At 39.9% G+C, this 17077-nt stretch overlaps 1 protein-coding gene across 1 annotated transcript in view; it reads left to right on the plus strand.

Moving 5' to 3' along the window:
• The first annotated feature begins 1215 nt into the window (after positions 1-1215).
• IGF2BP2 (insulin like growth factor 2 mRNA binding protein 2) overlaps positions 1216-17077 on the plus strand; it is a 180232-nt gene continuing 164370 nt past the window's right edge. The window contains exons 1-2 of the mRNA XM_004382334.1: positions 1216-1336; positions 1458-1518. Of these exons, the coding sequence (XP_004382391.1) occupies positions 1216-1336; positions 1458-1518 (182 nt within the window). The remainder of the gene's footprint in view (positions 1337-1457; positions 1519-17077) is intronic.

A 17077-nucleotide genomic window follows, 5' to 3' on the forward strand; every position in this document is an offset into this window, starting at 1 on the left:
GGGGCTCCCGCGCCGGCACGCTCACTTCCACGCACCGGATCCTCAACTCTCGCTGCCCGCCCGCTCCCGGGACGGCCCGCTCCCCTCCCCCCACACCTCCGGGCTCGCCCCTGCCTTCTGGGCCCCAGCCCTGGGCGCCCCCAGCGCAGCTCCGAGGGTCCCCGAGGCTCGCTCTTTCTCGAGGGGCACTCGTTCCTCGGCGTCCGGAGCTGGTCTTCGGAGTTCCCCCACCCCCACCCCGAGAGCGCCTCTTGTCCCCCCTCTTCCCTGACCTTCCCGTCACCCCCTTTGTCAGGGACACCCCCGAAGTCCTGCATCTCCTCCTCCTCCCTGAGCCGGACCTTCCACCTTCCCGTGCCTCGTGCCGAGGACTTCTCGTCCTCTGGCGTCCCCGAGCCGCGCTCTCCCTTCTAGCCCCCTCCCAACCCGCCCCGCAGCCCCCCACTTTCGGCACCCCTCGGCGCCCCCTTGTTGATCCTATCCGAGGTCCCTCTCCCCTAACTTCAGCTCGTAAACGACGGCACATCTCCCTCGGTCCTCTCCCGAACCTCAGTCCCCTCTCGCTCGTCTCAAGCGCTCCTATTTTTCTCTGAATTTTTTGTCCGATTTTATTGAGAAGAACTCCGGGCTGGGGGCTATCCGCCGCCTGTCCCCCCGCCTCCTGCTCGGCCAGGAGCACCTTTTTACGAGGTGCCCTGTCTCAACTCGGTGGGGGCCCGGGCTGAGAACCGGGAAAGAGGCGACCGGGGGGCCCGCGAGCGCTCTGGAGCCCAGACGGGAGACGGAGAGCGACACACACACACTCGCGCGCGCGCGCTCCCCAACTCTCCCTCCCGCACACGCACCGCTCGGAGCCGCGCTCGCCCCCCGGCCGCGGGCCTGCGCCCCCCGAGCCGGGGCCAGGCGGGAGCCCCTTCCCCACCGGCGCGTGGGGTGGGGGCGGGGCGGCGGGGAGGCCAAGGTGACACCCAGACTCTGCAGGGACGAGGCTCTCCTAGCGGCGGACCCCGGGGGGCTTCGGCGCGTCTTCTCGGGGCCAAGGAGAAAAAAGTGGGCCAGAAGGGGCGCAGAGGAGCCTTTGGGCCCCGGGTTTAGCACAGTGGGGAGGTGGGGGCCCGGAGCGGAGCGGGGCCGCGCCAGCCCTGCAGCGTGAGTTTCAAATGAGCTCATCCTTTCAAATTGGCGCCGCTCTTTATGAAATTTGTTTTTCCGGTAATGCCACCCACAGCTATACCTGGGGTCGGATCCGGGCTCGCACCCTTCCCTCCCTCGTCCCGAGACACGGGGCGCCCACCTTTCCTTTTACTGAGAACCAAGTTCGGCCGGCTCGAACAGGGTGGGAGACCCCTGGAGGCCGCCCGAAGGCGGAGCCCGAGCTGGAGGGCTGTGCGTGCCCCTTCTAGACCCCCGCCGATTTGATCCAAGCAAGGTTCTGAGTTTTAATTTCTGTTTTAAAGGTAAAGTGGAATTGCATGGGAAAATCATGGAAGTTGATTACTCAGTCTCTAAAAAGCTAAGGTAAATATATTTTGCTTAGTTATTTTGTGATTGGGCATACGTATAAGTAAAAAAAAAAAAAAAATATACTCAGCTCTAAAGAATGTGCTCCTATAGTTTTTAGAAAGGCTTTTGTTTGTTTTGTTAGTGGAAATAGATAGTTTCGACAGTTACGTTTTTACTTTCATTATATAAGGTGTTTGCTGTCTTTGGAAAAATATCTGGTACCTTCTTAGCAGGGGTGCGGGAACACTAGTTAAGTTCTCTGGGACCTTTTAACTTGTTTATCGAAAGTTGTCTCCCACCCCCCACTCCCAACCCTACCCCCCAGCACATGGTAACAAATGCTTGTCAAGACTTCCTGTGAGATATTAAGAGTAAATATTTACTGTGTCAGCTAAACTGCCTAACTAAATTTCTCGAGTAATTAGTTTTCTTTTTTAGATAGCTTAATGTTGAATGGTAACATAATTCAGCAAGGGGTGAATATTTTGCATAGTATGGTAAAGAAGTAGGGTGTTTGGATTTGGATGGCGGTTGAAAGTCAGACTTTTTTACTCACTAAAACCACTCAATATTGGCTTTAAGCATTTTGTTGTTGTTGCTTTTAAGAAACGTTTGAAGCTAAACAGGCATCACCGTGAAATCTATAGTTATATTTCAGTGTTCTGTGGTTAATGAGAGGAGCCCTGGTGGCGCAGTGGCTAAAGCGCTCGGCTGCCAACCAAAAGGTTGGCGGTTGGAACCCACCAGAACCCACCACTCTGTGGGAGAAGGATGTGGCAGTTGGCTTCCGTAAAGATTTACAGCCTGGGAAACCCTGTGGGCAGTTCTACTCTGTCCTATAGGGTCGCTGTGAGTCGGAATGGACTCGGTGGCAACGCGTTTGGTTTGGGCTGTTGTGTGGAGGTTGGATTTGTCCACGGTGACTTGCTTACAAGGGAAATATCTGTCTGCGGGAAGAGAACGAGGAAGAACGTCTTTGTTTAAAGTTTATCACACTAAATGTCACTTTAAATTTGTGCCCTTTAGTGCTCATTATAAATTTTTTCTCCTGCTGTGTGTTGTAACTTAATTTATATTCCATTCTCCTACATTTCTTCATCATTAGTCATTAAGAAGCTGAATTGAGGACTCAAAATGAAGTCTTGACGTACCACCTTTTTACATCGTGACAGTCAATAGTGTATCCACTTACTTGTTTTATTTTTTTTCCCGAGGAACCTACTCTAATTTTATAAACACTTAGATGTTTTGTTTAAGGGGTTTTAAAAACATGGTGTGCATATTTCTTGATCTGTTTTAATTTAAGCAACAAAATATCTTTTGTTTGCAAATGGTCTGTGGCATATCAGAAAGCTATAACACCCCTCCTCTTTTTTTTTTTTAAAGATAAAGAGTTATGATTTGCAGCTTCGTGTGTAACATTAACTTAGTTCTTCCCTCCAGGAAAAGATGCAATCTGTAACTGATTGGCTTTTCAATAAAGTATTCTAAATTTGTATACTTTTTTAAAATAATTTTTCTTTGCTTGAGAAATCCAAGTTGAAGCTTTCTGATATATTAAGTATTTACTGTAATTTTAAATTACTTACCTCACAGCACTTGAAATCTTGGTGAATATATTGAACAAGATTTGAAAGAACCACCCAAAATATTTGATGGACTGGTATTTACAAGTATCTGATTCTATTGGCTATATAGCTGTTGTGAGTCCTTTTTTTAATATTATAATTAGTAAAAATTACTAAAATTTTAACTTTGGTTGGTTGGTGTCTCATTATTTAATGTTGCAACATAAGTTATTTAATGTGGCACTATAAGTGAAATAATAGTTTAGCTAAGGTTATTAACATCTTTTAAAACATCTGATAAATATACTAAATATACTGCTTTTTTCTTTTAGGTTCCTTTCCTTCCTTAATCTTTTTTCTTTCAAAATGCAAAGGTTATTTGCTGTTAGCTGGAGGGTCATTTAAATAATTTTTGTGTGTGTTTGTATTAGAGGTCAGAATTAAAAGCATGTCCCCAAATTTTAGTAGAAATGAAGTAAACAACTGTCTAGGACTTACATAGCCCCATTACTCCATGGTTTCTTTGAACATGTGGGCAATATGAAATACCCAGGAGGTAGATTAAAATACGCTCTGTATGATTCACTACCCTGAAACCTTCTAACATACCAAATGTATGCATAAGCTGCTGCTGTAGAGAAGTTGCATCATTTCTGATTGGGTGGGTTTCATCTTTTTTTTTTTTTCCCTCCTTTTTGTTATAAGTTTAAAATGCAGAAATTAGCTACTTGTACTGCAGGGTAAAGGAGAGATGGCTAATGACTGGTATTGTGCACTGAGCTCAGACTTCTGGGATGAGGCAGCTGTATGTTTTCACGTACAGGACATCACCACGGTGGTGGCTTTCAAAAAGCAGGGTACTCTGACATTTGAAACCAAAGCTTTTATGTTATATGGTGACTATTTTGGTGTTCTTCTGTTGCATTTCTGTGAAAATTAATAAGTTAGAAGCAACTTTGTCAGGTTAAGTCAGTTCTCTATGTGGTATTTGTTAGTTCATGTGAAAATGTGGTGAAAACAATTCATCCTCACTGTTTGCTGACTTAAAGAAAATCAGTCAGCAGTTGAGTGCTAATTTTCTTTATATTGTACTGATTTTTTGTTTGCTCTCAGGAATCAGTTTTAATATCCACATCCCCAAGTAGATGTCACTAAGCTAATGGTGCTTTGGAGAGAGATGTATTTATCTTAAGTTATGAAATTATTGGCATGCCATTTGCTTACCCATTGGATTTTTTTGTTAAATATTATCCTAATACTATTTTATGGTAAAAAGACTAGATACCATTCTTTTCTCAGGATCACTCAGAAGTAGAAAACTCATTTTTCTTTTTGCCACATGCATTTCATTGTTATTCAGTGCAAATTATTGTAACGTAAACCGTGTACAAAGCATCTATTTCTCTAAGTTGGTTTCAGGCTCCATTGAATAAAAATCTTTGGATCTTTTTCCTCTAGTCATGTTTCTTAATACTGTGCTTGATAAATTTTAGCAGTGGTAGTATATATAGAGATCAAAGGTTTCTTAAAGAGGAAAATCTGGTAAACTTTAAAATGCTGTTAAAAGCTGCGGAAACTGCCTTGATAAGAATTTCATTTTTGATCTTAATGAAAGCTTGGTCTTAAAACACACACACACACACACACACACACACACACTGCATATATTACATAAATTGTTTTGAGCTGAGGCATATGCTAACTTGCATGTGCTTTTGTAACTAAAGTTGAATGATTCTGTGAGAAACAGAACTTTGGCAAATGCAGTTTCTCCCCACCTCTGGGAAGTAAGTAAGTACTGCTGGACATGGTCCACTGAGATGGTGTGAATACTATAAGTTAGTGTAGGAAAAAGCTATGAATTTGCCTTTCATGAGTTAAAAATCAGTAATTGTGTTCTCTCCAATGCAAATGAATTTGGTCTCCTATAGGAATGTTAAAGAAAACAGTATCTCAATTGTATTTTGCTTGTATGTACTACATTGTGTATAGTTGAATTAAATACAAAAAAAAAGTGGGGGGAGGGGGGAACCCACCCAACATCAAGCGCTCTCTGCAACAAAGGCTTTTGCTGCATTGATTTTTAATTTTCTAGGAGCAGAAAATACTTTATTAGGTTAAAATCATATGGCAGCCTCCTATTTCAAGAATTTGTTGAGTAAGAAATTAATGCCTAAGTTTAGTTATATTGATTCCATGTGTAGATATAACATATATTAATACAAAATATGTGATATCAGACTGTAAGGTTACTTTTGATTTGGCTTGGAGGTCAGTCACTTACTTTCCTATTTTAAGAAAGGTGAGTAATGTTTTATATGGTCCTAGGTAATGCCATAGAGAATTATACTTTTTTTTTTTAATCCTTTAAGACAAAAGTATTAGAAATAAAATAGAAGCAGTAAAAAAATTACTTGATAGTTCAGTTGATGATGTAGATTTTAAGTTCTAGTTTATATTTTTAAAAGACTGGTTATCAGGTTTTTAAATTACTTAGTTAAATATTAAAAAACAGTGAAACCGACAAATCAAAATAGATTTTATATACTGCTTGATTTTCGATTTCATCAAATCCATATCAATTTAAAATTGTATTATATCAATTTATTAAGGTTTTCAATGGCTATTTAAATGCCTAATGCTGAATTCTAAAAGGTGATTTGGTGATATGTAATACATTTGTCAAATTGATATGTAATACATGTGTCAAATGGTGCTTTTCAATAATCAAGTTTCCTTGTAATTGTGGCTGAGTATAAGATGACCAGTGAGGGAGTGATCTAAGATTTTTGTTTTTTATTTTGTTGACTTGAGATTATCATTTAGTGAAGAAAAGATGAGGGAAAATTGGTATTATTTGTATAAAGACATTTCTACATGATGATCTAAAGTATAATATATTTTCTTTAGAAAGAAATTCTTTTAGCTTTTAAAATATATTTTTAAAGGACATTAGAAGATTGAGAACTGATTGCTTATCAAAATTAACATTTCACTATTATTTTGAGTAAGCAAATTTATTTATTTTGGGAAGGTTGCTCTAATTTTTGAAGTAATGGGGAGGAGACTGTAAATGATGCTGAAATGTGCATAAAAGGATAGTAACTTGGGCACATTTATTAGAAGTTAAAAAAAAAAAAAAACCCAAGCTATGAAAACCAGATTTCTACAGGAAATATTTATACATACTTGATACTTTTTAACTTTCTAAATATTTGCTGTCTGTGGCTGAATCACTCTTCCTAGTCTGCTGATGAAATCCTCAAAAGTAGCTGAGCAATTGGCCAGAGTGGTTAGAGGATAGTTTTTGTGCTAAGTCTGTCATTCTCTGATCCAGTGGAGTGTATATACATGTGTACGTGCGTATATGTGTTTGTGTGTGGCGAGGGACAGTAGTTTGAAAGACAGATGGTATCAAGAGGGAAGAGGAGGAGACCTTTAGTTGAGCAACAGTTGCTTTGGACTTTAATCCCGACAAGGGAAGTGAAAATCAGTAGGAGACTGAACCTTGTAGCAAAGGGAATCAAGTGCAGTGATATTTGGCTTGAGTGACACGCACCTCTTGTATGTGATTAACACTGTTGCAAAGCCAGGTTACAGGCATCTGTAGCAGCTTTTGATGGGAGCATGCTGCTGAGAGGCCCATCCATTCATTTGGATGTCCCCTTGCTCTGATAGAGTTATTGAAGTGATTCTTGGAAGGCATTGCTGGTCTATAAGCCATTTTTTAAAGGTTAGAAAATTCAAGATTTGGACATATATTTTCCTTAAGACATTCTATACTTTGGAAAGGAATATATTGTTTGGCCTAACAAAAGTATTCTGAGCGGATCAGTTTCAATAGAAGAAACACAATATTGAAATCGTCTCTTTAGAGGCTGTTAAAGTTGAAATATAAATTTCAAAAATATATATTCTAATACGTTACATTTAAGTAGCAAAAAAAAAAAATGGTGTTCTTTTGGGTGTTCAAGAGGAGAGTGGTGAGTTTATGCTCTAAAACTTAAGTCAAAAGCATGATCTCTCAAAGGCTGTGATTAACTTCATAATTTCAAGGGCAGGAGAGTTCTGTTTAACAACGTGCTCAAATAATGTATTAGTCAAGGTTAATCCTTTCTGCATTCAAATTCAAGTTCAAATTAGTCATCCAAAACAATATCATTGAACAAAACATAATAGCAGATAAACAGCAAACACCTACCAGTAAGAATAGCAGTCTTTCCTCTCATTTATTACCATTAAAACATTAAAAAAAATCTTTTGCTTTATATTTTGACTTCATGCTTACAAACTTGTAATTTTCATTTGGTGGCATGGACTATATGGGTTCTATTTTGGGCAGCAAAATTGCAGAGTGCTCAGAGCATTATTTTTAAGGTTTTACTTTTCCTGTTTTGATCATAAACTTTCATCCATAAAATAGGGAGGAAAAATTATTTTCTTTTGCAGAACACTTGAGATTCTGTTGCTTTGGTTTCCAAAGGGGAGGAAAAATATTGTTCCTTTAATTTGCTTTAGAGTTTGAGGGCATATTGAGATAAAGTAAGTGGCCAGCGAAAATGGATGCTTTAGCGTTAATAGGAGGCAGTCAAGACCAAGAGCTAACCCTGTGTCCGTCACTTAATACTGTGTCTCCTCCCCAGAGAATAAATTTGCACTTCTGGGTAGGGTAGGTTTGTTTATTTCTAGCTCTTCCGGTCATTTGTCTGTTCCATACATTATTTCTTAAAATATGAACATTTAATTTGATTTTCCCGTTCTATTTACTGTCAAGGTAAAATAGATATTTCATAAATAAAAACCTATTTTTAATAAGTCCAGTATATGACAATGAAGAGTCTGATGCATGTATCAGACTTTTTAATATTTACCTACATCATAAGAAATCTTGCACCTAATGACTAGAAAAATTTGTATGGGACCATTGCAATGAGAAATGATATTTTCAGTTTTTCTTATTGTCGTATTATTAATAGGACAAAGTGTGAATTTGCTTTGGGGGACACGTGGCTTTTTATTTTTGTTTCAAATATGAGTGCAAAGGTTGTTTCCTGATACCATGAGCTGATAGGTAACTAAGGCTAGTAGCATTATCCCAGGGACACAGATGTATTTTTATGTGTTTGCATCTTATATCCATATAGCACTGATGTTGTTCCAACCTCTTGCACACTTATCATTTACTCCAAATAATCGTTTTGTGAAAAAGATAGGACAGTTGATATTATCCCTTTTTTCAAATGAGGAAACTCAGTCTCAGAGAGGTTTAACAATTTGCTTAAGGTTACATGGGTAATAGAGCTAGGGCTAGAACCCAGGTCTTGTAATTCCCAGTCCCGTGTTCTTCACCTACACTTACTTCCTTTTATTAAAGAAATCATCTGGAAGTGTCATAGTGTGCAAAGGGTGTCATTCAAGAGTGATAGAAAAGAGGAAAATAGATTTGTTTGTGAATTGACCCTTTGCCATGGTCTCATTCTTGCTTCAGTCTGAATAATCTATAATTTGTTATAGTTTTTTTTTTCTTTAGGAGAAAAATAACTAGAATCAAGTCATTTTAAAAACAGTATCACCGCCTCCTGTCACCACACTTGCCCGTAGACAGGAGTGGAGAGTATACCTAGGAGGTGTTTGTTTGCATTGCCTCTTTCAGAGGTGGTATTCCTTGTCTTATGACGTAGGATATTGCAAAGACAGGTATTTCTCTTCCCGTCTGAGCCACACAGGTTAGGCAGTGAACTGTAGCTTTGGTTGAGACTATGTACTATGTGGTAGCTGAAAGTCTAGCTCAAGAATCACTTGGTGGGTTCTTCACAGGTTTGAGCCAGCCCGTTGTGGAAGGTCCAGACTGTGTTTCGGTTTGTTTTCCTAGTAGGAGCTGCCAGGTCTTCTCCCCAAATTTCCCCAGAGGTGGTGTCTCTCACTTTTCCGTTTTCTGTGTAGAGTATGGCCTCTGGCTTCTCCTGTAGGGATGGTATGAATATTAATAAGATGATGTTGTTGTTAGGTGCCATCGCGTTGATTCTGACTCATAGCGACCCTATAGAACAAAGTAGAACTGCCCCACAGGGTTTCCAGGGAGCAGCTGGTGGATTTGAACTGCCGACCTTTTGGTTAGCAGCCGAGCTCTTAACCACTGTGCCACCAGGGCTCCTTTAATAGGGGAGCATCTATAAAGTTCCTAGAGTTCTTCATTAACGGTATAATCAGTAGCATCCTTGACATTGAATGACGCTGTGTAAAGTACTTTCCATTTCCTCCTTCATTGTTAACTTTTCCTGCGTTTATTTTCTTGGGTCCTTTAACTTTTGTGGACTATCTTGTTTATGGTGGTCGTGGGAGGGCAGAAGGAATTATCAAGAAAAAAAATAGGTGAAAGAAAGTTATTTCCAACTCCCACGTGCTTCTTTAAGTTGGTGCTGGCCAGAGTGGGGTGGTGCATTTTGCATGAAATTCTGACTCAGAGGATAGGAAGAAAGGTAACTGATACTTACTGAGTTGTTACTGTGTGTCAGGCACTGGGCACGGCTGTCTACGTATCTCATTTAATTCTCACAGTTACAGCCTGAAAGATCCGTACTTAATCCCCTTTACAGATGGGACTGTAAAACTTCAGAGTCTGGAGCAACTCCTCCTTCCACCTGTCCACAACTGCTCCCAAAGAAGCGGTGGTCATAGTATCCTTGCTTACATCTGCTTTGAGTACATCACAACACACTAGCAATAAAGTAGGAAATTGCAATAATGTGTACATAGGTTATAGAGTAACTTTGTATATTTGTCTTTACTCAGAAGGGGAGAAAAAAATTACATGTACAAAACAGATCTGCTGAGGAAGGGGCTGAAATTTAGTATATTTTTAATTTAATGTAGTTGAAAAACAGCTAAAAGTGTTGATCATAATTTGCAGGAACTTTCTCGAAGTGACCCTACAGCAGAGGCATGTGTACTTACGTAAAGATATGAAGGTTTTTTTTAAAAAAAAAAATAGTTGTGGTTGAAAGTTAAGTGTTAAAAAAAAATGTATGCAGTGTGTGGGAAGGGTCTGTATTCCATAAAAATCCTGAAAAAACTCAGACTTTTTGTTAAGGACCTAGCACGTTATACAAAGTTTGGCATACTTTTGTCTTTATCTGTGTATTAAAACATGCCTCTGATCTGGAGAAGGAAAATACGGGCTTCTTGCAAATTACTTTTTATAAAATGGTTTCTCTTATTAACAGAAGAAAATTTTAAACCAGCCTATGGGGCAGTTCCACTCTATCCTGTAGGGTTGCTGTGAGTCGTAATCGACTCAATGGCAGTGGGTGTTTTAGTTTTGGTGTCTGAATATGTCAGTGAAAGTACAGAGAGTGGAAAGATTTGTTCTTTGTGAGACAGTTAGTACTGAAGCATATGGTGCATTTGTAACCATTCTTTTGTTTAGTAACATAAGATTTAAGAGAAGTTGTATATCATTTAGGAGTCCTGGTGCTGCAATGGTTAAGTGCTCGGCTGCTAACCGAAAGGTCAGTGGTTCGAACCCACCCAGTGGCTCTGCGGGAGAAAGACCTGGCGATCTGCTCCCGTAAAGATTAGAGCCTAGGAAATCCAGTGGGGCAGTTCTAGCCTGTCACATAGGGTCGCTGTGAGTCGAAAACGACTTGATGGCACCTAAAAACAACAGCAGTCTGTAGAACCAAAAAAAAGGTTATTTTAAAAGATGAACATAATGGAAGATCTCTAGCAAGACTGACCTAAAAAAAAAAAAAAAAAAAAGGAGAGAGATAAGATAAGTTATACTATCAATGAAATGACATACACAGGAGCTTTGCTTCTACATATAGAGGTCGTGTTTTTTGATAAGAGCATAATTTTATGAAATTTATTATGAGGTAAAAAATAAAGGCTATTTTCGGTCAAGAACTTCTAATAGAGCTTAAATATAAATATTAACAAAAAAGACGTTTTTATTGCTGTGTTGTATATATTCTCTTTGAAAAATGAAGCAAAAAAAAAAAAGAATTGAGTGATGATTCTGTGGACAGGTTAACCTCCAATCAGTTCTTAAAGTCCGAGGGTATTTTGAACAAGCTTGTTCAAGCACAGGCTATATAGTTTTTTTTCTAAAATTTTATTATTACATGGAGACCTTTTACTTTAGTGTCTCCTGATCTTTGTGATTTTAACAGTGTATACTTTGAAAAATATATGTTTCCCCATCATTATATGGATAAGATTTTGAAGTAAAATATGTGTGCATCTCTGTTCGAGAGAGTCTTATGAAGATGATGAAAGTAATTTAACCCTGGGAAAAAAAAAAAGCAGTTTAGCATCTTAAGTTAGGAAAGCAGGCAGGCAGAGAAACAGGAGTGCCATGCAGGGCTTGCTTTCTCTCTGTGTGATTGAGGACGCGTGGGCCAGGCTGGTGCTCACCGGTGGTGTGTAGAAGGCAGTGATTCCAATGGTGAGAGCAGGGCTAGGCGCCTCGTATGGTTTGTTCTTTACTTTGATGTTTAAACACTCGAGGAGTATGTGGTTGGCCTGCCCTACAAAAGTTTTGCATTTCTTTCTGTGAGGGTCTGCACTGGCCACTGGCTGTCATTCCTGTTCTCCTTCTCTTTGCAATTCCGTGGCGATGGCTGGGAAGGGCTGGAAGCGCAGTGCCCAGTCTGTAGGCCTGCCTCCAGCCCATGTGCCCCCTGGCTGGCTGAGGTTTGGGGAAGCCGGGGAGCATGTGTGTGCTTGCTCAATGTGTTGGAATGTATGGGTTCTGTGGCATACGCTTACTTGGAATGTGCAGCAGACACAAGCTTCTCAATGGCTGTAGGGGTCAAACGTTGTAGGCTTTTGTAAATGGTTGAAAACTTGGGAAGGAATTTCCCAATGTTGAAAGTTTAGGCTATTTTTTCTTCGCCCTGAAGGACAATTGTATTTATTCTTCGTGAAAGGAAAACATCTTTTTTTTTTTTTCCTTAAAAAAAAAAAAAACATTGAAGGATAAGGAAAAAAAATCTTTTTTTGTGGATGCATAAATAATCTGGCCTTTCTCCTGGATGCAGCTGGACGCTTTTCCTTTTCTCTTCAAAGTGATAGTCATGTCTTCAAATCATGGACGCTGGATTTGTAAACTACGCTTTTCAGAACTCACTGAGCTGTGCCACTGCTCAAGATGATGAGTCAGGGATCTCAGAAACCAGGTCTGAAGCTCAGATATTTGATAATGTACAATTTATTCTCCATTTTAAGGAATATTAACAAAATATTAGTTGCACAGTGCTCTTTTAAACTATTTAGGTACTTAATATTTTAAAATTTTTCACACATTGATTTGTGTTTTTCTTCACAAAAGATTTAAGTCAACAAGGGTGCTGGTTGCTCAATTAATTTGAAATAAAGAGGACAGGGATTTAGGTTTGGGAAGTAGGTGAGTTAGAAGGGGATTTTAAGGGTTGTAAAGGACCAGAAGCAGGTAGTTGGTTCCAATATTATTGTTTATACATCTTAAGAGTTTTACCAGGAAAGAGTCAGTTCTTTGATTTGTTGATTATTATTATTTTTTTTATTATTAATGGTTCGGCATGTGTGTGTCTATTTCAATAATGGTTTCCAAACAATAATGTAGATATCAAAAATGATTGTGTCTTTAGCTCTTATGGAATGATTTCTGGTCAAGGTGTTAATACCTGCCCTTAAAATTTTCCAGGTCAAAGTCATATTTTTTATTCCCCGTAGCAGTGCTTGTAGCACTATATTCTGCAGAGTCCTGGGTTCTGAGGAGATGCCAAATTTATGGGAAGAAGGAGAGAAGGATGGAGTGTGCTTGGGGATTTCCGGCTTCCCACACGCCTTTCAGTTAGAAGGTAGTTACGTTCATATTATATATTGGAGTTCTGGCTAGAATTTCATTTAGAAAAGGGACTTACAGCCTTAAAAAGTTTGAAAGTATCCATCTTACAGTGTATAATTCTGGGTCTTGAGTCCAGTCCTTGATTAGGCACTCTCGCAGATCCAGAGCACCTTCTTGAGGGAAGTTTTGAGCTTGCCTTTGTTACTTCTGTGTCTAAAAACCAAAACAAACAAACAAACAAAAAAAAACACCAAACCCATTGCCATCAAGTCGATTCTGACTCATAGCAACCCTATAGGACAGAGTAGAACTGCCCCATAAGGTTTCCAAGGAGTGGCTGGAGGATTCGAACTGCTGACCTTTTGATTAGCAGTTGTAGCTGTTAAGCATTGCGCCACCAGGGCTCCACTTCTGTATCTACTTCCTGTGAAATGACCTTCCATCTCCTGTCACTCTTACTTTAGTAGCAGATGTTTGTGTTGCCAACTACATGCCAGACTGCTACATCTATGGATTTCTCCACAGTCAACGGCACAGAATGTTTGCCCTTCAGGAACTTTCCAGCGAGCTCACTGCCCAGTGCTTGTGCCTCAGCTCTTGGCAGAACCCATCAGAGTCAACTGACTTTTAAGAGTGGTGGATCCAGTGACATGACACCACTCATTCATTGGGAACAAGGTTTTGCTTCAGGAAGTTCGAGTAGGTTGACCTTCCTACGCCTTCTTCAACCAGAGAAGCCCCACTTTCATCTTTTGTGTATGTTGGGGCTCATGAATGCAGGGGTGACATTCAAAATGTTTTCAACTGGTAGAATGGACGCCCAGCACATCAGAAGGAGCACAAGTCATTATACTCTGCTAGCGCACACTTGCTGAGCAGAAGGCCTGCATACATGATTTTTGTCCAAAACCAGAATACTACTTCAGAAAAAATAAATAAAAGTACTATTATGTCAGTAATTTCTTACCCAATGGCCAAGGATTCTTGGGGAGTCCTTTAAAGTTCTTGGAGTTTGGCTTCAATGGTTTTTTAAAACATTTTTTTAATAATTTTGTTTGCTGCTATATCCCTGGTACTAACACAGTACCATGTGTCAAGTACGTGGTAAACCAGTTGCTCTTGAGTCAATTCTGACTCATAGCAATCCCATGTGTGCCATAGTAGAACTGTGCTCCATAGGGATTTCAATGGCTGTGCTCTTTGGAAGTAGATCACCAGCCTTCCTTCTGAGGTACTTCTGGGTGGATTTGAACTACCAACTTTCCGGTTAGTAGTCGAGCGCTTAACCGTTTGTGCCACCCAAGGCTAGCTTCATTGGTTTTTAGAGAGCTCCGTGGATGGCTTTGAGGCCCAGCCAGAGTGAGTGACCCCACTCTGAGCTCTGCTCCCTGCCCCCGTGGTCCATTAATCTAGCTTCCTGAAGACAGGTTTTCAAAGAACAATGATTTTATATCATATGCCTTAGTTTTTTTCTTTTAATTGTAGTAAAAATATATATGACAAAACATTTGCCGAGTCAGCATTTTATACATGTACAATTCAGTGATGCTAATTACGTTCATTACGTTGTGTGACCATCACTGCTGTTTCCGGGCCCTCTGAGCAATGATTTCCCCCTCCCTCCCACCCCTGGTAACCACTAACAAACTGTGGTCTCTATACATGTGCCTATTCTAGATATTCCATGGTGGGGCAGGGGTGATTCAGTGGTGGAATTCTCACCTTCCATGCAAGAGACCCAGGTTCAGTTCCCAGCCAGTGCATCTCATGCACAGCCACCACCTGTCTCTAAGTGGAAGCTTGTGTGTTATGATGCTGAACAGATTTTGATGGAGCTTACAGACTAAGACAGACTAGGAAGAAGGCCTGGAGGTGTATTTCTGAAAATCAGCCAGTAAAAACCTTGTGGATCACAATGGTCCTATCCACAGCTGATCACGGGGGTGGTGCAGGACGGGGCGGCGTTTCCCACCCTTGTGCACGGGGTCACCGTGAGTCAGTGGTCGACTTGACGATAGCCAACAAAAACTACAGCGTTTCCAGGGTTCATCCGTGTTGTCAGGACTTGGTTGTTCTTTACGGCTGAGTAATATTCCACTGTGTGTATATGTATATATATATATGCACCATGTTTATCCGTTCATCTGTTGACATGCACCAGACTTTTGTAATAAGAGTGTTGTGAGAAAGCACCATACTTTTATGGGGTCCACACTCAAATACTTGCAAAGGCCAGGCGGATGACGTGAGTAAGTGGTGGGAACGGGGGTGCTGTGGAGGAAAGGAGGGGCAGCTGTTGGTCGACTCCAGCCGTCTGCTGCCATGTGGAAATGCAGGGCCAATTTCCCAAATCGGATTTTTCAAGAGAAGCCAGAAATCAGAGTTCTTATGTTAAATCTCTAAATTTTAGAATATTGGCAACAATTCAAAAAATTTTGAAGACACCGTGAGGGTCAAAGAATTTGCAGTCTCTGCTGCATGAAAATGTGCATCTTCGGCAAAATGTCGTTGAAGACATTGTCCTTTAGGGTTAGCATCACTTACACTTAAGGCTTGCCTGTGACTGGGAGGGAAAAGTCCCTCTCCTGATGAACTGGCTGAGCTAGTAAGTCTCTTATCTAATGATAGCTGTTGGGAAACTCACAATTAAAATTAGATCTCAGTTTTAGCAACCATTCTTCCTCTAGTTTTCTGGAATAATTATTTTCTCCATTATACAGTACCACATATTTTTATCTTTATGTAATGATCTTATTTTGTCCCTATTATATTAAATCATGTAAAATCCTTTTGTAAGTAAATTTAGAGTGAACATGTGCGAGTATGTGGTGGTCTTATAAGTTTATGTATTTTATAATACATGTTTTCAAGAGAAAAAATCTAAGTCTCTCCTTTCAGTCTAAATTACACCCTCTCCATTTAAACTCTGGGCCAACTACAGGTAATATTTTAAACCATTTCCTAAGAAAATATGATTCTCATACGTCTGAGAAACATTTTTGTAAAATAAGAACTGAGTACTTTCGCCTGTTAAACGTGATATACAAGGAAGGTAGTTTTAAAAACATAGAGTATACGTGGTAGGAAAATTCAGGGGTGAATAAATGGTGCTTTTAAATAAGTTTGAAAAGCGTTTTAGTTATGGTTGTATTTTCTTATATTTAAGTTAAGGAAATTGAAGGCCATATGGATTCTGCTTCTGGGCCCTGGGTGCAGTAAATACTCATTAAGGCCAAACTCAATGAAAACTGCCCGTGGCCTAAAGGACCTTTTGAAAAAAACACAGAACAAAACAAAAAAACTACTCTGGCATTTGGAATTCGCATTTAAAAAATGTATCTTTCTGTTCTGTAACTTGCATGCATAATGAAATAGCTCATTGGTTGTCAATTTGTGGTGGTGAGGTAGGGCACATGTCTTGGAGGACAAGTTAACAAGTCTTATCTATTGTCAGTTGTAGTCAGGTGGCATACAGGGTGTGGGAATTCAGCATTGCCTTTGGCTCCCTCGTTCATGGTGGACCCAGATGGTCATCAGTTCTACAAAAATAGCCAAATGCCTTTTCTTGACTGCTCTTTTGAACTTTAAGAACTTGAAATTCCATAAGGGCTGGGTCTTATATGGTTTTCTTTCTACAAGCTGCATCTCCAGTGCCTTGACTGGTGGAAATAGCTGTTCGTTGAATATTTTTTAAATGAACTAATTCAAATTAAAACCATAATAAGATATCACCGGTAATTTTCTTTGTTTTTGTATTTTTAAAATTTATTTGGTTGTTGTTGAGACTATACGCAGCAGAATATACACCAATTCAACATTTCTGCGTGTCCAGTTCGGTGACATTGATTACATTCTTTGAGTTGTGCAACCACCTCATTCTCTTTTCTGAGTTGTTCCTCCCCCATTAACATAAACTCACCGCCCGTAAATAAGTTTCCTATCTAATCTTCCCAGTTGCTGTTGTCACTTTGATGCCACGTAGATAGTTCTGAAAAGGGCCTAATGCTCAAGGCAGACATTTCTTACTAGTTTTGCTAAATGATTGTTTGGTTTTAAGCAGATTAATAGTAATTGTCTTTTATGTGTTCCCTCTTTTTCTCTTACTTTTTTTCCTTTTTAATTTTCAAACTGTGGAAAAAAATAGCTGTTGAAAGAGTTTTCACTTTGGTGAATGACT

The sequence above is a fragment of the Trichechus manatus genome, unplaced genomic scaffold, assembly GCF_000243295.1.
Source record: "Trichechus manatus latirostris isolate Lorelei unplaced genomic scaffold, TriManLat1.0 scaffold00092, whole genome shotgun sequence".
NCBI classification, from domain to species: domain Eukaryota; kingdom Metazoa; phylum Chordata; class Mammalia; order Sirenia; family Trichechidae; genus Trichechus; species Trichechus manatus.